The sequence below is a fragment of the Larimichthys crocea genome, chromosome XVI (assembly GCF_000972845.2).
Source record: "Larimichthys crocea isolate SSNF chromosome XVI, L_crocea_2.0, whole genome shotgun sequence".
NCBI lineage: Eukaryota > Metazoa > Chordata > Actinopteri > Sciaenidae > Larimichthys > Larimichthys crocea.
Genome location: NC_040026.1, coordinates 11187137 through 11205934, shown reverse-complemented (window position 1 = coordinate 11205934; position 18798 = coordinate 11187137). Strand labels below are relative to the sequence as shown.

The 18798-nt window shown below is 41.1% G+C and overlaps 3 protein-coding genes across 7 annotated transcripts in view; 2 read left to right on the top strand and 1 right to left on the bottom strand.

Annotated features, from left to right (window-relative positions):
* grid2ipb (glutamate receptor, ionotropic, delta 2 (Grid2) interacting protein, b) overlaps positions 1 to 14272 on the bottom strand; it is a 39474-nt gene extending 25202 nt beyond the window's left edge. For 2 of the 5 annotated variants that reach the window (XM_027289153.1, XM_027289154.1), the window contains exons 1-6: positions 14145 to 14272; positions 13448 to 13525; positions 13169 to 13317; positions 8853 to 9106; positions 8425 to 8754; positions 6517 to 6671 (exon numbers count right to left, since the gene is read on the bottom strand). In XM_027289153.1, the coding sequence (XP_027144954.1) occupies positions 6517 to 6671; positions 8425 to 8754; positions 8853 to 9098 (731 nt within the window). In that variant the 5' untranslated portion in view covers positions 9099 to 9106; positions 13169 to 13317; positions 13448 to 13525; positions 14145 to 14272. Of the gene's footprint in view, positions 1 to 4890; positions 5121 to 6516; positions 6672 to 8424; positions 8755 to 8852; positions 9124 to 13168; positions 13318 to 13447; positions 13526 to 14144 lie in introns of those variants that run through there. The other 3 variants (XM_019272053.2, XM_027289155.1, XM_019272052.2) reach the window with 2 other exon arrangements.
* On the top strand, positions 13795 to 17023 carry zdhhc4 (zDHHC palmitoyltransferase 4). Its single transcript, XM_019252878.2, has 7 exons — positions 13795 to 13973; positions 14206 to 14342; positions 14442 to 14515; positions 14630 to 14808; positions 15575 to 15700; positions 15828 to 16072; positions 16167 to 17023. Exons 2-7 carry the CDS (start codon positions 14220 to 14222, stop codon positions 16464 to 16466), a joined length of 1047 nt encoding a protein of 348 aa, XP_019108423.1. The 5' UTR covers positions 13795 to 13973; positions 14206 to 14219; the 3' UTR covers positions 16467 to 17023.
* Positions 17024 to 17547: 524 nt separating this feature from the next.
* The window catches only part of pgp (phosphoglycolate phosphatase), a 2732-nt gene continuing 1481 nt past the window's right edge, over positions 17548 to 18798 (top strand). Inside the window, exon 1 of the mRNA XM_019252879.2 lies at positions 17548 to 18421. Within this exon, the coding sequence (XP_019108424.2) occupies positions 17827 to 18421 (595 nt within the window). The 5' untranslated portion in view covers positions 17548 to 17826. The remainder of the gene's footprint in view (positions 18422 to 18798) is intronic.

The window sequence follows — 18798 nt, the reverse complement described above, 5'->3', positions numbered from 1 at the left end:
ACAACACATTATATTCAATTTCTGCCATATTCCATAAATGCTCCTTAAATTTGATGAAATTGAGCTTTAAAGAAGTGAGAACTGGCCAAAATCATCTCATTTTGGATCAACAATGTACTTATATGTTCTCATGTACAATAAATGAAATGTGAAAAATGTAGCCTGCACTGGATCATGTGAACAAACAGCTAATAACTCACACGAGTCAGAAGTTAATTATTTTCTTCCATGTTTGTTAAGTCACAGAGGCATTAAGATCCAACTGAGAGCGGAGCTCAAACACAGATATGCACAAACAACCATTTTGACTCCCACCTACAGCAGTCTGTTGTGTTCTGACTAGCTGATTCGCTGCTGATCAGATGAATCAGCCAGAAGCAGACTGGGTGTAGCGTGGCCTGTGAAAAACAGCACCAGTGGAGTAATTAGCAACAAACTCGCTGATAGAGACAAGAGAGATAGAAGAGCTACCACTCTACATGTCCACGAGAAGCTAATTAAGCTGCACAAAAACAACTCTGACAGCTAAATAAAGCAATTAGGACACGTTCATTGTACAGAAAGGAGGAGAGAGATTAGGAAAGCAACTTCACAGCAAGCGCGAGGATTGGTCACTGTTCATTTCATTATCCAGAGTTGTTTAAACCTTTATTAAAAGGTACTCAGGTAAATATAGAGCACCTCCAGCCCTGTGCCATTCCTGCGGTGAGGCTTACAATGAAATCTAATTTACATGTGGAACCTAAAGGTCACAGCTTCAGTTAACAGCACTGTTCACCCGTAGGAGATCTTCACTCATTAGTAGCCGTAGAGATACGTCTATAAAGATACAAAAGATCTCATTAGAGCCTAAACAGTTTTGCCTTTTTAAACCCCATGCCGATATATAGATATTTGAGAGTTTATCCTATAACACTATAACAGCTGAATTAATATTTCAAGATAAACACATAACATAAGCAAACATTTCTTTGACCTTTCTGCACTTACTTATTACTTTACTTCAGTCAGAATATATGCTGATATGAATATGTTTGTGCTACTGTCTGCTAATATCAGAAGCTGTAACATCAAGCACGGCCCCTTTTATTATATACTAAAGGTAATCAGACACAGCTGTTATATTCCAGCTCTATTAAGTCTAATACTGTATATCACAAAAGTATAGAGAATACGGACAGATTTGCCCTCCAGTGGTGCTATCAAAAAAATACAACAACATCTACCCTCTCCACAGGAGCTCTCCAATCAGCACCACAACAACACAAGACAAAAAGACCTGCAGATTTTGACACGATTCTCTTGCCTCCTGCATGAATTATGTATTTTTTGTCTGACTTTTAATGGCTCACAGCCCGGTTCACTCTAACAGAATATGATTAGTCAGTTAAATACTGAAAGGGGCACTCTACCTCTACCAACTCTACCAACTTTACACATTCAGATCAATTTAGTTACAAGAAGTGCTACTCTTCCTGTGAATACAGTATAATGTGTTCTGATGCTTTGGAGGGAGAAAACAACAGCGATGTCATGTGTGTATTAATTGAGACAAGTTTTAACAGAAAAAGACCGTGTTACAAAATGGGCGTGTGGAGTTTGAAAGGTGGGGGCCTTCAGGCATGGAGGATCTAATGAAAAACATTATTAACACAAGTTGCATTATGGGTAGTGTAGGATCCAGGATTTCAAATCAGGTCAATCAAGTCAAGTTTATTGTCAACACTGCCATATGTATAGGACAGACAGAGAATTTTAATTGCCAAACGAAGTAATAAACATTAAATATAAAATATAACAAGTGTAAATAAGCACATTAAAACTATAGTAAAAATAAAAAGATATATAACCTTCTTCACATTTAACCTCCATACTGTGGAAAAAATGCACTTCCCAAAAAAAACTGCAGTTCCCAAACTGTCTTGCCTTCAATAATATTCTAAGTTTAGCAGCAGAGAGGACTTTCTGCCACAATGAGAAAGAGAAAGTTGCTAAAAACACAAAATCTAGTGGGCAGCTATCTTTTTAAAACACACACCGTTTGTTTTAATTGTGTGCTCTCACTTGTTTTTCGAGTAGCTGTCTCTTTTAAGAAATGGTGGGTGTCTCATTTTTGGAACAAATCTGTTCAGTTAAAGATATAGGCCACATATTCTTAGCGCTGCTGTCACTGTCTCTGCAGATTCTGATCAGGTTTGCGGTGTACGTCTATCTGACTGCAGCCGCAGACAGTGTTGCCTGAGCACAGACTACTGGCTACACTGAGCAGACTCCTGAGATATAAATAAATGTTCTGTAGTGATGTAGGTGTTGCAACCCACACAGTCCCTCCCTGTTTGCTATCTGTGCTTCCCCGCTATTTGTCATCTATTCATATCACAGTGCTAATATGTCTCTGTCTCTCACATGTTACATGTCTGTGTTAGAATGTGTGTGTGTGTGTGTGGGTGTGGGTGTGCGTGTGTGTGTGCCTGCTGCTATCAGCATTATGCTCTTATAAATGCAGATGTTCATCCACGTCAGATGACATCTGTTGAAACAGCCACCTCATCACAAAAAAGTTTTCCGCGTCAACTCTTGGAAACTAAATGAGTGCTCTGATTTGACCTCGTTTATAAAGAATAGAGATCTATAATTATCTGAAGGAGGGTTGTGGAGGAGGAAGCAAGCAGGGAGGAAGGGACGGATTTCTCAAAATGGAAGAATGACAAGCAGAAAACTACAAAGAGGACACCTCATTTCATTTCAATTGTCCAGTTGTGGCTTAAATGTCAAAAGCATGAGACTGATGCTATGTAAGGACACACACATAGAGAGGTGTGAAATAATGGGTAATCTCTCTTATGTGATCTATTCATCCTGCTGCACTTGAACACTGCCAAAAAGTGAAGCACGGTGGGGGGGGGGAGTCACACATTTAAGGCTAAAGCCAGAGGAATTAAAAGATAATTATATGATTCCAAATCTGGTATGAGCACCGCTGGGTGGCTGGTCTGGGTCCAGGAACTTGTCAAAACTGGATGATTAAAAATTGTGCTAGTAAAAAAAAAAAAAAAAGTCAGCATGCAGGATTAATGAGGTTAAGAATACATGTGATCAAAGTACGACCATGGTCACAAAAGTAAAAATAAAATGCGCTGAAATGAAAGAAAAATGAGGACATCGCTGATATTATATTACATAACATACACACATACAGAGTTCTGGGTTTAATGTAAAGTCACCATAACACACAAATATAGTAAGCAGTGAATCTGACTGTACCTATTCCATCAGTACATTAAATGCATTTGGTATTATTAAGGTTTTGTGCTAAGGGTCTAATCATTCGATCATGGTGCTATAGTTCTGTGACGTACAAATATAGCTTTGCAAAGCTAAACTAACTACTACCACATACGCTTGTTCCTAAAGAACATTTGTTTTAACTGCCCATCAACTACCAAACCTATAATAATAAAAAAACTCTGTCAATCTGTTAATTAAACCTTCGTCCTTAAAGGATAACAACTTAGGCTGTACTTAGGCACTGCAGTGCTTTGAGCTAAATGCTAATGTCAGCATACGATATTGTGTTCAACATCATTAGTTATAAGGTATTTGGTCAAAGTATTGGATCTGATGGTGGCGCTAGATGAAGTTGTTCATGAAGTTATTACAGTCATGGGGGACATGAATGAGTGTGCTAAACTTTGTGTTGGTCCATCCAATAGTTCCAATAGTCACGATTAAACTAAAACAGATATGTCAACCTCATGGTGACCAAAAGGCTCAAACAAAGTCAAAAGGAATCATCGGCCATGAACACAAAGTGTAATCCAGTACTAGTCAAGGTATGTCAGTCTAGACCAGAAGGGTAGACTGAGCATCTCTAGAGTTATTATTGTTTTATTCTTCTTTCAGCTTGAACAAGCTGGTCACATAAAGTGTGGTTTAAATATTAATGAAAATCTTGTTCCAACTTGCACTGTCTTTGGAACTCATCACCAGCTTTAATGAAACCAATTTGCAAGGCACTTGTGAGCCACTCGCGTTTCTCATCTTGTGCAGAGTAGCAGCTCAGCAGTGGCTGCAAACAAGCTGCAGCCGCTGCCTCCCGCAGTTCAGATTAAACACCATCATTATCAGCGCTATTGAAAAAGGCAGCTTTGTGCACGGCAGGCACTGTAGGTCAAGATGAAGTTCTGCACATCTAAAAAGCTCAACCTGCTTTTAAACAAATCTCCGCGGCTGTAACGTTTTTGTTTGGCCGTAATTATGTGGTACAAAAAAAGCCAAACGCACCTGCTATTTTCAGAGAACACAAATATAATACAATGCAATATAACACAAGCATATATGGTTTAAATTTATATAACCCTTAAATCCACATTCAGCTTGCACAAAAAAAGCATGCACAAACACACACAGCTACACACACGTGGCAAGAGATTACAGACTAAAAGCAGAGCATCACTCACCCTAATGACCAGTCACTTAAAAGACAATAGCACAATAGTGTCTTTGTGTTGCTATCTTGTGTTACAACTACCAGTGTTCATCCATCACATCAGGCTACTAGGCACACTGTTGATAGTTGGCTTGAATAATAAATTACAGATATAATTTACCCTGCAGAAAGCTTAGAAAACAACCAGGGAATAGATGAAGCGAAAAAAACGTCAGATATCAAACATCAACAGCAGCCGTCTTCTTTTACCATCTCCGATTGCATTAAATATTCACTCACCTCCCACTTCACATCCATAATTACACTGATGGCACTTTGTAAAAACAACTGATAAAAATGTATGAATTCCTTCGAAAAATAAACAACCTCAACCACGTTTTATAAAACCTGAACACAAACAAAATTTAATAGAAGTGAAAGAAATTGGAAGGTATACTCACCCCAAACAATTCATCGTTCTAGCAGTCAACCATAGCTCAGAAATAAACTAAATCTAAGCCATAAGTTGCAGCATGTAACAGTGACAGACAAGCCTACGGCTTCAGTGCTGCTTCTCTGAGGGGGATAAAAGATATGGTGGGACCTTGGTGCATGCGGGGAGGCTTTTACCAAAGTGTCAGGGGAAAAACGGTCACCTCACAGTGAGAGAGTGCAGGGAACAGCCCGAGCTCTGAGCAGAATAATGAAGAAGAAAATCCATCAAAGGAAAAACACAAACGCCCCCCCCCTCTCGGGAAGAGGGAGAGAGGGAGAGAGAGAGAGAGAGAGGTAAGAGAGTTGTGAAATGGGTGGGGAGATGGCATTTATGTTATTATTGGTGCTCCTACACATAGGAGTGTCATTCATTACAAAAAAATACCAATGAGGAGTTCTCAGTCGACACCGTTTTTGAATTATTCATGACCAATCGTTTTGCATCATTTCAGGTAGGGAAACAACTAAACTACTTCAGCACTGACTTCATACTGCTGGAAAGCCTTCTTACGGTATATTAATACCACTAAAAAGACTTCAAAGTGGTGTAATAGTAGTGGAGGAAGCCGGTGTAGTAAGAGAATAAAAGGTTTGATTGGCTTGACTTGTGGAAGAAATGCAATCTGTGGATGAACAGTTTGGGGATTTAGAGAGAGGCAGGAGTGCTGGTCATTCTGGCACACAAACAAACACAGTGGCTACCTGAGTGGGGTTTTTTTTCCCACTTTCAGTCATCTGTTACTCCATTTCATGGAAACACACTGACACACACACACACACACACACACACACACAGCTGCAGCTACAGCTTTTTTATTTTTTTTTTTGAAGGGATCGCGGATACAGACCAGCATGGTATTAAATTATGTTTTTATGAAGTGAGTATTCGACTCAATCTGTCTGTGGCTCATCATCACAGAGACCTCCAAACTGTGAATTCAACTCACGTTGCCAATCCTCATTTACAGCTTAACACTCTAAGCTCAGGCCTTTCCGTGTTGGTCTAGTCTCTCGATTTCGCTGGTGACGACTCAGAGGGTCAGTCTGGATTTACCCCCGGATGGCAGATGGGACTCACCTAAACCTAAAGCGTAGCTCTGAGAATGGCTGGCAGCGTGCGAGACCCCCCTCTAATCCATCCTGTGGCAGAGTTTATGTAGTTATTATGAATTAAATCCCTGCAGATTATTTTACTTTTCACTAGGACTTGAAAAGGACAAGTGGCGACAATACCAAGAGTGGGAATAATAGCTCACCAAGGATCCAACCAGGATTGCAACCTATAGTGGGGAAGGAACTCATTTTTTAAGATTTCTTGGGAGTATTTTGCTTCAACTGACAGTTTGACAGCACAGAATGACAGAAGCGTGGAGAGACAGTTAGGGATTCAAATAAAATGAGCTGGTTACAAAATAATGCCTTTTTGTGGTCAATGAGTGGTCACTTTTACACATTTCCAAAGGTGGATCAGAGAGGCCAGGCCAGAAATCATGCTCTCCCCACTGAGTTTACAGCCATCTTTCTATCAGCAGTTTATTCTAAACGATGTTTGGCAGTGCATTGTAATGGGAGCTGAACTGTCTGGCTCTTACCTGATGCTGGAGATGAGCTGTCGATGCTCATCAGTGGTGAGTATGTCAGGCAGGACCGAGGCCAACCACTCAACTCTCTTCTCGGCAGCGTACTGCTTCAGCACAGTGAAGAGTTTCTCTTTCACTTCAGGTTCATCGCCCAGAATCTGGTCAACCTGATGGGGATTGGACAGTGACGTCAGACGGTGGGAGTAGCTCGAGGACAATTCAGTAAAGAAAAAAAAAGAAGAAAAAAACGGGGGAAGATGCTGTCACACACTGCCACACTGTTACCATAACAACACTTCATCTCCAGCTCAAAAAGAAAACAGCCTCACTCAGGGCTGTATTACTTGAGTTTGGTCCTGAGCTGGAGTCAAATCGTGTGTTTTGGTCCATTCAAAATGGGGATTTTTTTTTTTCTCACTCGATAAACTTATTTCATACTTCTGTGGAATGTGTTGGATGTTGAAGGATATGGCAGAGTTACTGTACTGTGTTAATTTTGGCAGTCTAAAGACGAAACTGCTTATTAGTTTTAGGCTTCATAGTTTCAGTTGTCATTATATTTTAGTCAGCTTTCAGCGAAAATCTTTTTTTTCTCTCTCTTCAGCGTTTGTTTGTGTGAGAGAAAAAGTGGCATGTCTTTAATGAAGGCTTTCTTCTTTTGTTGCTATTTAACAAGAACAACACGTCTGGAACAATCATCTGGTAATTTAGCTTCAATCTTCCCACTACTGTTTTACTGTGGGAGGGGAAAAAGAAAAGAAACACACTGGACAGCTTCTGGCTGCTGCCAGCACCAGGATCAGCCCCTTGAGTGCTGCGGTACTCAGTCCTGACAATTATGCTAATATAATGCATAGAGTTGGTGGTTTGGGAGTCGGTCCGGGTTGTTGATTAGCGGATATTTTCGCGTGTTGAGAAAGGGGGATTGGCTCTAATAGATTGGTACAGATTGGTCGGGGCATGTCCATCACTATACCTCCATTTTCTCTTCCTTGTTGGAGGAAAATATCATGAATTTTTTAAAAGTCTGATAGCCCACCACGAACAAAACCTTGTTTTATCAAACTTTTTTATGATCAAAGATCTATGTTCCACTCCACTATCATCTCATCTTTGTCAATAAAAATGTTATGAAAACATTTTTCATAGTATTTGTTAAAAAAATGTTAACTGCTACTGTTCACCCTGTTATAAGGATGAAATTAAATATGAAATACACAAAAGATCTAGAAACAGTGTTTGCTTGTCTGTTCCGGGCTACTGTACAACATGGCAGTGACTATGTAGAAGAAGACCTGAGGTGTCTGTAGATATAAAAGGTCCATTCAAAGGTAACAAAAAACACAATTATTCTTATTTTTAGGTCATAATGGACGGATAAAAACATACATACAAACTTTTCATAATCTGTAAATAGAGCCACACAATGTTACACTGGACCTTTTAGGTATTACTATAACAAAGACAATATTTTACTTTTGGTCTTAAAAAGCCTGAACACCTGCCTTCAAAACAGAAGTATATGACAATAAATGTGTATGAGTAAATAAATAAATATAAAAAATAAATAAACAATAATAAAAAAAAAATTAAAAAACATATTTTTGAGATTTTGTTAAGACTTTGTTAACTAATCTTTCTGTGCACGTGCGGTTCCATCTGATTTGACTGAGAGTAGCATATCCCCAGGAACACTGGTCGTACCCCACAACTCTTTTAAATACAGTATAGCTAAATTCTCATTGAGGCACAGAAATCATCTTCAATCATCTCAAATGAGCACCGCCCACATCAAACCAGTAACAGAGGGAAAAAAAACTTGTGAAATAGCCAAACTGTTATAACGCTGTCAGAAAAGCTGATGTAGGACTGAGCAAGACCTTAACCTGGACTCAGCTGAGACTGTGTTATTAAGCGTACCTTCCTGTTGAACTCCAGAGCTTTATGCTTACGGTCCAGTCTCGCCCCCTCTCCTCCCATCTGACTGTCCTCAATGCTGATGCTGTGCTTCTGCCTCGGGCCAAGGCACAGCACCCCCAGACGGAGTGTCCTTCCCTGGGAGGCCTTGATCAGTGCTGCGGCTGTCTCGTGCTGCCTGACGGGGATGCCGTTGACCTCCATGACGTAATCTCCGGCCCTCAGACCTGCACGTCCAGCTGGAGAACAAGGCGAGCAGTCCTCCACCAGCAGGGGGCAGTCTCCCACTATGGTGAACCCGAAACGACCATCTGGACCTGGTATGATATCCATCTTTAAGCCAAGAAAAAACAACAACATGAATGTCATTTAATTTACCCAGAAAATCCCCCCCAAAGTCTGGATCTAAGATTACTACAGATGACAGAGACCTGCTGTATGCGGGACACCACTCCGATACTGGGAGGGATGTTCTTCTGAGTCTGGGCGATGGCCATGACAGCTTGGGGACCAAGCGTTGACACATTGTGGCCCTCGATCTCCAGGACCTGGTCCCCAGCCTGTAACCCCGCCAGGTGGGCGCTGCTGCCCTCCTCCACAGACAGGATGTAGCTCGGTCCATTCCCACCGAGCTGGAAACCAAACTCCTCAGGCCAGCCCTGATTGGACGACGGCATGCTGAGGACTTGTGGGAGAGGGGAGGATGGGATAAAACAGGTGAGGAGGGAGGAACAGAGGAAGATTTGAGGGACAGCAAGTCATAATCTAAAGATATCACAGAGTGGAGAGATTCACTGCAGACAAAAAGGAGTAAGGTTATGTGACAGCATGCGAAAAATGAAGACAAACACACACTTACCCACTGTAGCCAACACATTCAAGTCTATCGACATTGCAAAGACACCTCTGAAGCATATATTCCTCTGCATGTATTAAAAGAGCTCCAAATCTAGGCACTCGTGCCCCGTCTCTCCTCCCTCCTGCTATCTCCCGTGTCTAAGTCGTACTATCGAGCACAGCTCTGTAACCCTCTACCCTGAACCATGACACACTCAGCGGTCCCTGACCTGGTTCACAAACTCCAGAGCAGCCAATCAGCATCGCAGAGATTGTGACCTTAATTAGTTTGAAAGACAAAAGTTCCTACAGCTATTTTTTTTTCTCCTCTGAGTGCACATGCAGGTCTGCCCTGTTGAATGGTAATTATGCAATACGGTCACAGAGCACACCATGGCTGCACCGGTCATTTCTAAGCAGGTAGGAGACAGAGACAGCATCGAAAAACATCCAAATGAGGGAAACTGGCAAATATAGAGACACCTGAAGGTCAAATTTCGGACTGGAATATTAAAAAAGGCATGAATTAATCCACATGTGACAGTTTTCAGAATATGACAAACACAGAATTACGCAGATGGACATGTTGGCTTTTGCTAAATCAACTATAAGCTCTCAAGCTCAGCTGGAAGCTAATGATGTGCACAGCAGCTTCCAAAGCCACAGCAGGATTCACAGAGTGGACGAAGCTGATACAAGACTTACAGAAATCTTTAGAATACCGAGGACCCCGTTTGCCCTGCCGAAAAGAGTATCGGCTTTTTTTGGTTTGCAAAAATTTCTTCATCTTGAATGTCAAATAGCAGGCGGCCTGCTAGCAGCCTGATATCCAATCTTCTTCTTGTCAAATGTAACGTTTAAGGGAGAGAATAAAAAATGTGAGAAAAAAAAAAAATCCCCACCCTGCACCCCAAAGTCAAACAGAAAGGGTGACGAACTCAAAACATTGCCACATTCTTCCACCCTCAAATCACAGCAATGTCCTCATGAGCAAAAGGGTGAGTGTGCACGAGAAGCAAGTGCAGTCTCACTGCGAGTGTGTCAAGAGTTAGTCCCGCGCCTCATCCCTGATTCATCCTAGGGCCAGCCTGCTTGCACAGTGTTAATCAGAAAACTGGGACGCGTGCACCCGCGCACCTCAGTTCCTTAATAATTCTCTCTCCAAAAAGGGTATTGTGAGGCCTCATTTTTCTATAAATACACCAATGTGTCTTTTTCCTCCTCCTCCCCTCTCAGCTAGGTGGCTCTCCGAGGGACCGCTCCTGGCCCAGAATCACTCTGCGTCGATGCAAGGAAGCCTGATGAGTACTAATTGGAGCGTCTGCCTGCCTGGAATTCTGCGCGGTTCCATGTGTGTGAGCACACGGGAATGTTCAGTCCATTGAGAAGGAGCAGGAGCAATTTAAGACTTTAGCCTGTAGGATTAGTAAGATTATTAGAGCTGAATCTTATCCTTCACCGCCCCCCCTGTCATTAACACTGAGGTAACACATGCTCCCCTCCTTTAATGAATGCATACACTTACTATAATGGAACCACAGAGGAATTGTGCATACGACAGGACATTTATTATGTGGTGATAAATCAGATCACTGCAGTGTCTGTATCAGTGGATGAGTTTAGGTCAGAGCTGAAGTGAAACATTTTACATTTCAGGCCTGAGGCTGGCAGCAAAGACAGGGGAAACAGTATAACAAGCACTAAGTGTTTAATCTTTTAGGTGATAAAAGCAGCTTCTTCTAATTGTTCTGTCTGAGTCCTGTGAAATTTGGTGTATTGTATCTCCTTCCAGCGTGCAGTGTTGTCTTCTGAGTCTGTTGTCTTCTCCTTTTTTCATCCTTTTTTCAAAAATATTCAAATCCAATATTATGTTCAACCATTAAAAGGAGTGAAAGAGTCAAAGCTGTAGAGCCATCACAATCGCAATGTCCTCCTCAAGCAGAAACCCTTTAACCTTACTGATATTTCATTTAAAGCTGCTCTGATCAATATATTGCTCTATAGTAGCAATCGACTGAATGACTGAATAATGTGAACAAACAATGTGACAAACCCACAGAGACTCTTTTAGCTCATTCTTTTGGTTTTACAACATTACTGTTTTGGTTCACTCTCAATTTTCTCATAAACTCCTTTTTCTAGCCATACCAGGCAGCTGTTCTTAATAAAAAATGCTTCAAGACTGAATTTCCTCTAAATGTAAATACTTATTTTGATGGATAAGGGTTGACCTACAGTCTAAACACTTACATCAGAGTTAATGAACCTCAACTTAAATTGAAATTCAAACAGAAAGAAGCACAAAACAAACAAACAGCAAGGTTAGAAACTAGCTATTGAACCTATTTTAGCATTTAGCAGATAAAGATATATCTCACAAGAGTTTGTGGAGACTGAAACAGAGCTGAGGGAGCATATATCAGTCACAAAAATATGACTCCAATAGGATGCAACCTGTCTGCTTGCTGACACAACCACATTAACCCCTGTTTTCACTTCTAACTCATATTAGACGTGGTGTATGCAGACTAAATTTTAATGACATCTCCCTGACCCTCGCTGTAGTCTTTTTGCACTTTTTTTGCTAGTGTGGTTCAATTTCCACCTTTATCAATCTAATTCATTCGAAATGTATTAGTCTGGTGACATGATGTAACTACCACCACAACTAAAGCAAAACTCAACCACAGTGGAGATCAAATCAGTCAGAATAAGTATGCATACATAGTCAACAAATCAAAATCAGTTCTGTTCAAAAATCAAATTGACCTGAAGATGAATTTGCCTGTGTCTACATTTAAATGTATCTTCACAGTAAACATCTATATTCATGGTATATGTATGCATGTTAGTATGTATATGTAAACATACTTGTGTAGTAAGTGTCTACTGAGTGGTCCTAATTATGACAACAAACCAACCCCCTTTACTTCCACATGTATTTAATATTTCATTACCTATTTTGTTTTTGTTGCTATTGTTTTTTCTTATTTAGGTATGATTATTATTATTATTTTATTTTATGTTATTTATTTTTTTTTGGGGGGGGGGGTACTGGGGAGGGCAGGGTAGTGTTGCTTGTAAGTACCTGTACAAATGTTTACTTATTTGTCTGTGTATTTGTAGGTCTTTGAAACATTTAAGAAAACTGATATATATGACTGCAAAAGATTAAAAAAAATTGTCTTACAATACACAAAAGCTACTCAATCTAAAATCGAATTTGTTACTTCCATCCCTGAGAGAGATTATGTATATTATGTTATTAAATATTACATTACCTCACATTATATTCTAATATAATATACAATGAAATACAAGTAGTGGGGTAATTTAAATGAGATTTCATCACAGCTGAAGAGAAAATAGTGAAGAAGCCTGCAGGTTATTGGAGTGTGAACTGTCATTCGTGGCAAAACACCCAATAAGAAACAGGCAGTACGGTTCCAACTAAATAATTAAACATAAATGGCTGTATCTCCAAACACTCACTGCTCACTTCAATCAAACTCTCCGCTTACACACCAAGAAAGTTACTCGTGTGTGACATGCGGACGGACAGAAAACTGACATTTCACAGGCAATTGATTCTGATAAAACTGTCAGCCTTTTGACTCAGTTAGAAAAGCTGTGTTCAATTTTCATTCTAAGAAATATTCATACTTTTGAGCATATCTACATCATACTTGAGATATATTTTATTTTTATTTTTTTAAAGCAAGTGAGCTGAAAGAATGCATCTTTATGACATGAAAACTGGCACTTCACAAACCATAAATGATGAAAAGTATTCAGAAGCACATCTCAAACTAACTGAAATTTCACTCAATGCATAGTGATCACATATGTACTGTATAATAAGACACATCTGAAATGATCAACACCCCCCCCACAGCCACACATCCCATACCTTTTTAAACAGCATCCATAGATGTGCGTGCAGAGCTCCTGAGTAATGCTCCCCTCTCCAGCACTGTGAGCCGTAATATGAGTGTAGGGCCATGCCGGCAACCAGATCCAACAGGTGTCTTGTGATGCCTTGTCGCATTGTGTGGAGCACTGGATGGCAGTGACAGAGAGAAAACAATACTAAGTAAACTAGTTATTTATGTAGGGGCCTTTCTTAAGCCATCTGATTTTATGTCTGACTCTGGAGAAGTAATGTCCTGTGTGCATGTGATAAACTGACCTCCTGAATACAGGTGAAAGCTTAAGTGGATCACGTCTCCTCTTCATTCAGAAAACAACAGACTGGAACCGTTTAATCCTGTGAAAGTGAATATGTGATGGTTATAGCTGAGAGGATATATTGTGTGGATAAATAAAAGGGCTTTCATCAGGAGACATTACACTTTTACTATTAATTATGGACACTTTAAAGTGGATTTATTATGTTTTTTTAAATTAATTATGTATAGGTTTTAAAGGGTTGCAGCTTTATGCAAGTGTGGACATTATGTATAACTATCAATACGTGGATAAAGATCATATTTATGAACATATTCATACAGTTTTTTACACTTAGCTGCAGCAGTGTGAGGACGCAGCCAATCAGCTGTTGACGTCGATGCTACGGAAGTAGCCACTAGCATTGTTTACAGAGCATGTCCATGGAGCTAAAGTGAGGCCAAGTTGCCACAGGGCTAACCAAACCTAAAGTATGTTGAAGTGAGATAAAACACCGAAAGGCAGCTATGCGTGACCTCGACTAGAAGGTAAGGCGCTGAGAGGAGGTTTAGCAAGTAGCTCATCACAGATGAGCGCCGACGCAGGTTAGCATGCTCACACCCTACGCTGTTTGGACTAAATTTCACTATTAAGTTCGAGCAAAATAAAAAGTAAACTCAGTGCTAACAAAAACTACATCTTCTGGTTGAGTTTGCTACCTGTCCGCTGTGACTTTGCACCGTGAACACCTGTTGTTTTGTTGTTTTTGTGTCTCTGAAGCTGCCAGGTGAGACATGGATTTCCTCACGCTGTTTGCTATCTACGTCGTGGTGGTGCTGACATGTATAGTCCTAGTCTGCAAATACTCCGGCCGGCAGCAAACACCCTTTAGCATCATCTCCAACTCTATAGTTAAGGTAAGAAAAAAAGAAGCGTTTTATCTGTGCTTCCAGAAACAGACACTTGGTGGCGCTGTTGTTGCACTGCAGAGCCATAATGGAGTGTTTTCTTCACAGGTAGTTGCACCATTTACACCAAAATGGCTCCAAAGGTTTTCACAGTGGACCATGCACAGGCTGTTTCATCAAAGGTTTGTAGTTAAAGTTAACATTCATGTATCTCTATGTGGTCTTATATTGTGTTTTAGCTTTTAAATGCAGCGTCAAACATTTCTAATTGTGTCATTTTGCTTCTTAATTTGCAGGAACAACATGTTCATCTATCTGCATATCCTCCTCGAGGTCGCTGTGTACGCAGAGTTCACCTACGAGGTGTTCGCTTTCTGCAGGGAGATGGACACAACCCTGACCAGCCTGTCCGTGCCTTACATCCTGCTGGCCATCAAGACCTACTTCTTCTACCTCTGCATCAAGAGAGATCCAGGTTAATTTAGCTCAAGTATATTTGCTATTGGGTGCAGTGTGAAACTATAAAGAGACAGGCAGGGAAGGTGTTGAGGTATGAGATATGTAAGATTGGTACACCATGACTACACTAACCAGTGGTATCAGGCACGTAAACTTGTAACTTACCTTATTCATTCATTCTTTGTCAGTGTGCTGACATATTTTGGAGTCTTACGATAGGGATCTTAGTAATTATGTTGTCACCTGAGGGGTAAAATATTTTCTTGAGGAGTCTGGTAATCAAAGGATGGGCTACACAACATTACCAAGGGTACAGTAAAACGGAAAAATGTATCCTCATGTGAGTCAATGTCTTGGGAATGCCAGATGCAGCCAGATGCAGTGTTCATTTAAGTGAAATTCACTGTTGTTCTGTGTTGTTCTTGCCCCCAAAATTAACCTTTATAACCTGTATTTTTATATTTTGGCTTGTGTGTTTGAGTTTTTCTGTTCTTTACATGCTTGCTTCTGTTACATTTCATTTCCCTATCAGGATTATTCTACCTAACTACTGCTTTTAAGGCACTTGTAGATTGTGGCCGCGCGGTAAAAACTGTTGTGTTGATCCCTAATAGACTTTAAATAACTCCTGTCAATTCAGACTAAAGTAGGTCATTTCAGCTGATGTTTTACAAGAATGACAAGTTCTGGACAGGATAAAGTTCATGTGGACAAATCGCCAGACCTTTCTTCATCACATTGAGTCATTTTCTTCTCCACTCTCTCTCTCTCTGCTCCGGCAGGCGCAGTGACAAAGAAGAAAGTGGCTGTCCAGCTGCACGTCTATCCATATGACAGGAGGCTGTTTCACCCAGGAGTCTCCTGTCCAACCTGCCAACTTGTCAAACCGGCCCGCTCCAAACACTGCAGTGAGTACTTTGTTACAGAAGCATGTCATGCTATCTGTTCTGTTCCCTCTAGGTTTGATACTTAAATAAATATCGTACCTGTCCATGCTTTGCTTAAAGCTCACTGTAAACATTGTCTTTATTTCAGGGGTTTGCAACAGGTGCGTCCAACGGTTTGACCACCATTGTGTCTGGGTGAACAACTGCATCGGTGCTCAGAATACACGCTACTTCCTGCTTTACCTCTTCTGCGTGTGCGCCATGGCAGGAGACATCGCCATACTGACAGGAGACATGCTAATTCATGCCGTTCTGCGATCAGGGCTTCTGTCAGCCAGTTATATAGATGAGTATGGCCAGCAGCAGCCAGCAGGACCTCTGTTTGTTGTACAGGTGAGACATTGTATATTACTACATATGCTGCATCTGTGTTTATTTCCAATGCAAAATTGAAATATGAAATAAGTCTCTCTCTCTCTGTCTCTAGCATCTGTTCCTGACCTTCCCCCGAATCGTCTTCATGTTAGGATTTCTGGTCTTCGTCTTCTTCCTGCTGGCGGGTTATGCCTTATTCCATTCCTTTCTGGCTCTTGTCAACCAGACCTCCAATGAGTGGTACAAAAGTCGAGGTTACGTCTGCCAGCACTGCCACCCAACTGCGACAGAAGACCATCTCTGCAGCCCGGCACCAGACCACTCTAAAAGATACTTCTACAGCAAAGGGCTCCTCCGAAACTTGGGCGAGATTTTCTTCCCTCTACAACCTGTTCAGAAAAAAGACAACTGAAAAAACTGTTGCTGATGTGTTGTTATGCTGCATTTACTGTACCTTCCTCCTGGGGTTTACTGTTGCTAACATTTACTGCAGACTGACAAAATAATGTTTATGTTAGCAATTTCTTATGGGCTCTGGTGTCTGTCTCCCACGAGGTGTCACGAATCGAAAAGCTCTGACAACAAATAGCTGCAAGCATAGGACACCTTATTTAATCCCTGTCTATCATTTGCCTGCCATCAACTAAATGACATGCAGTTTCTTTAGTACATGATCATAGCATTAGACTTTGCATGTTTAGCTTCATTGTTATTTAAATACATTTGATACATTTCTAAAATTCTGTGTCTGTGAAGCCAGCAGGGGGAGCTGTACACTGACGTTTAATTGAATTTATTGGCATCATAAACACAGATCTATGCTAGTTGGGACAGCCCAGGAGCAAAAATTGAATTACACATTAACATTCACATACTGTTGGGCTCATGAGCGGGCTCTGATAAGCAAAACAACAACAACACTGGATGAAACACATGAAAGAAAATTAAACATGACATGCTACAGAAAAAGCATGTTTGAAATCGTGTGTAATTCTGCTTTTTTCCTGTTTTGTTGATATATTTTTGCAGTGTTAAAGCAGACATGGAATATAAAATTTATAATTGTGTTCATGCATAAGAATCTTTTTTATTTTTGTAATTTTGTAATTTTTTATTTTTTTGCAATGCAATGATTACACCACTAGATGCAACTAGATTGTACACACACTGGATCTCTAAGCTTCCATTGTTGTCTTTTGTGACAACCTTTAGTGTTATAGACTGTAAATATGTTTCTTCTGTTATAAAAAAAAAATAGACTTCATTTGGAGTTCAAAGGCTCATGGGAGCTGTAGTCCATCATTTAAAGCTGTAGTTCCATAGTTATTTAAAGACCATGCACATGCCCGTATTGCCAAGTTATAGTGTAGTCCCCTTTAAATTCATAAGAAGATAACTATTTTAGTAGGAGCTGTGTGAGCAGGGGTCAGTGACGAAAGCATGACCGGAAGTGGACCAGATTTCATCGTGTGTGTGTGTGTGTGTGTGTGTCCTGTCACTTTAAGCCGGTGCGGAAGTAACCGCGGAGTTTACGCAACGTTCATAGGAAGGTCGGTGAATTTCAACACTACAGTTAATTAAACAAACCCGTCCGTGAACCGGTTTCATTCAGCACAAAGGTAGAGTACCGTCATTTCACACAGGACTACCGGACTTTATGACAGCGTCAGCTCACGTCCGTCACTTTGCTCGGTAGGGAAAGCAGCGTGCTCGGACAGCACGTACCGGGTGAATAGGTGTTAGTTTTTAAACCGAACAGCTCGGTTTCTGTCATGTCTGGGTCCAAATGTGTTCGGCTGACCGGAGCCCTGGTGAAACAAGTGCTGGACTCCGTAGACAGCGTCCTGTTTGACTGTGACGGGGTTATCTGGCGTGGGGACCAGGCCGTCCCCGGTGCCGCTCAGGTCATAAACCTGCTCAAAGAAAAAGGGAAGAAAGTCTTCTTCGTCACCAACAACAGCAGCAAGACGAGGAAGATGTATGTGGACAAAATGACAAGTCTGGGTTTCAACGTGAAAGAAGAGGAGGTGTTCGGGACCGCGTACTGCTCCGCCATGTACCTGAAGACCGTCTGCAAACTGCAGGGTAAGGTCTACCTCATAGGGAGCAACGCCATGCAGCAGGAGCTGGAGGCGGTTGGGATCCAGCCGACCGGGGTGGGACCCGACCACATCTCCGGGAAGCAAGCCGACTGGGCTAACGTGCCTCTGGATCCAGAGGTGAAGGCGGTGGTGGTGGGTTTCGATGAACATTTCAGCTACATGAAGCTGAACAGAGCCATGCAGTACCTGAGCCGGGAGGGCTGTCTGTTTGTGGGGACCAACAGGGACACACGGCTGCCTCTGGAGGGAGGCAAGGCTGTACCAGGTGAGAAAACTCACTGGACCACATGCTACAGCAGACTGACATGTGATTACATACAGTGCATTCATCTTTGAGGGTATAAGCTTAGGCTTATTACTGAGATAATCATGCACTCAAACCTTAGTAATAACACTATAATTTTCTCATTTGCACATAAAAATCCACTTACTTCCTGCAAAGCCTTTGTTCAGGACACACACACATGTTTTAAAAGCTGTTCTGTTAGGTATGCAACATGTATTCATATAAGTTTTAGCACCATACCCGATTGAAGTCATAAGTTACTCTTATCTTATCTATATTCAGGGCTTTTCAAGGCCTATCTGAGTTTTGATTTTAAATCAAATCAATTTTATTTGTATAGCCCAAAGTCACAAAAT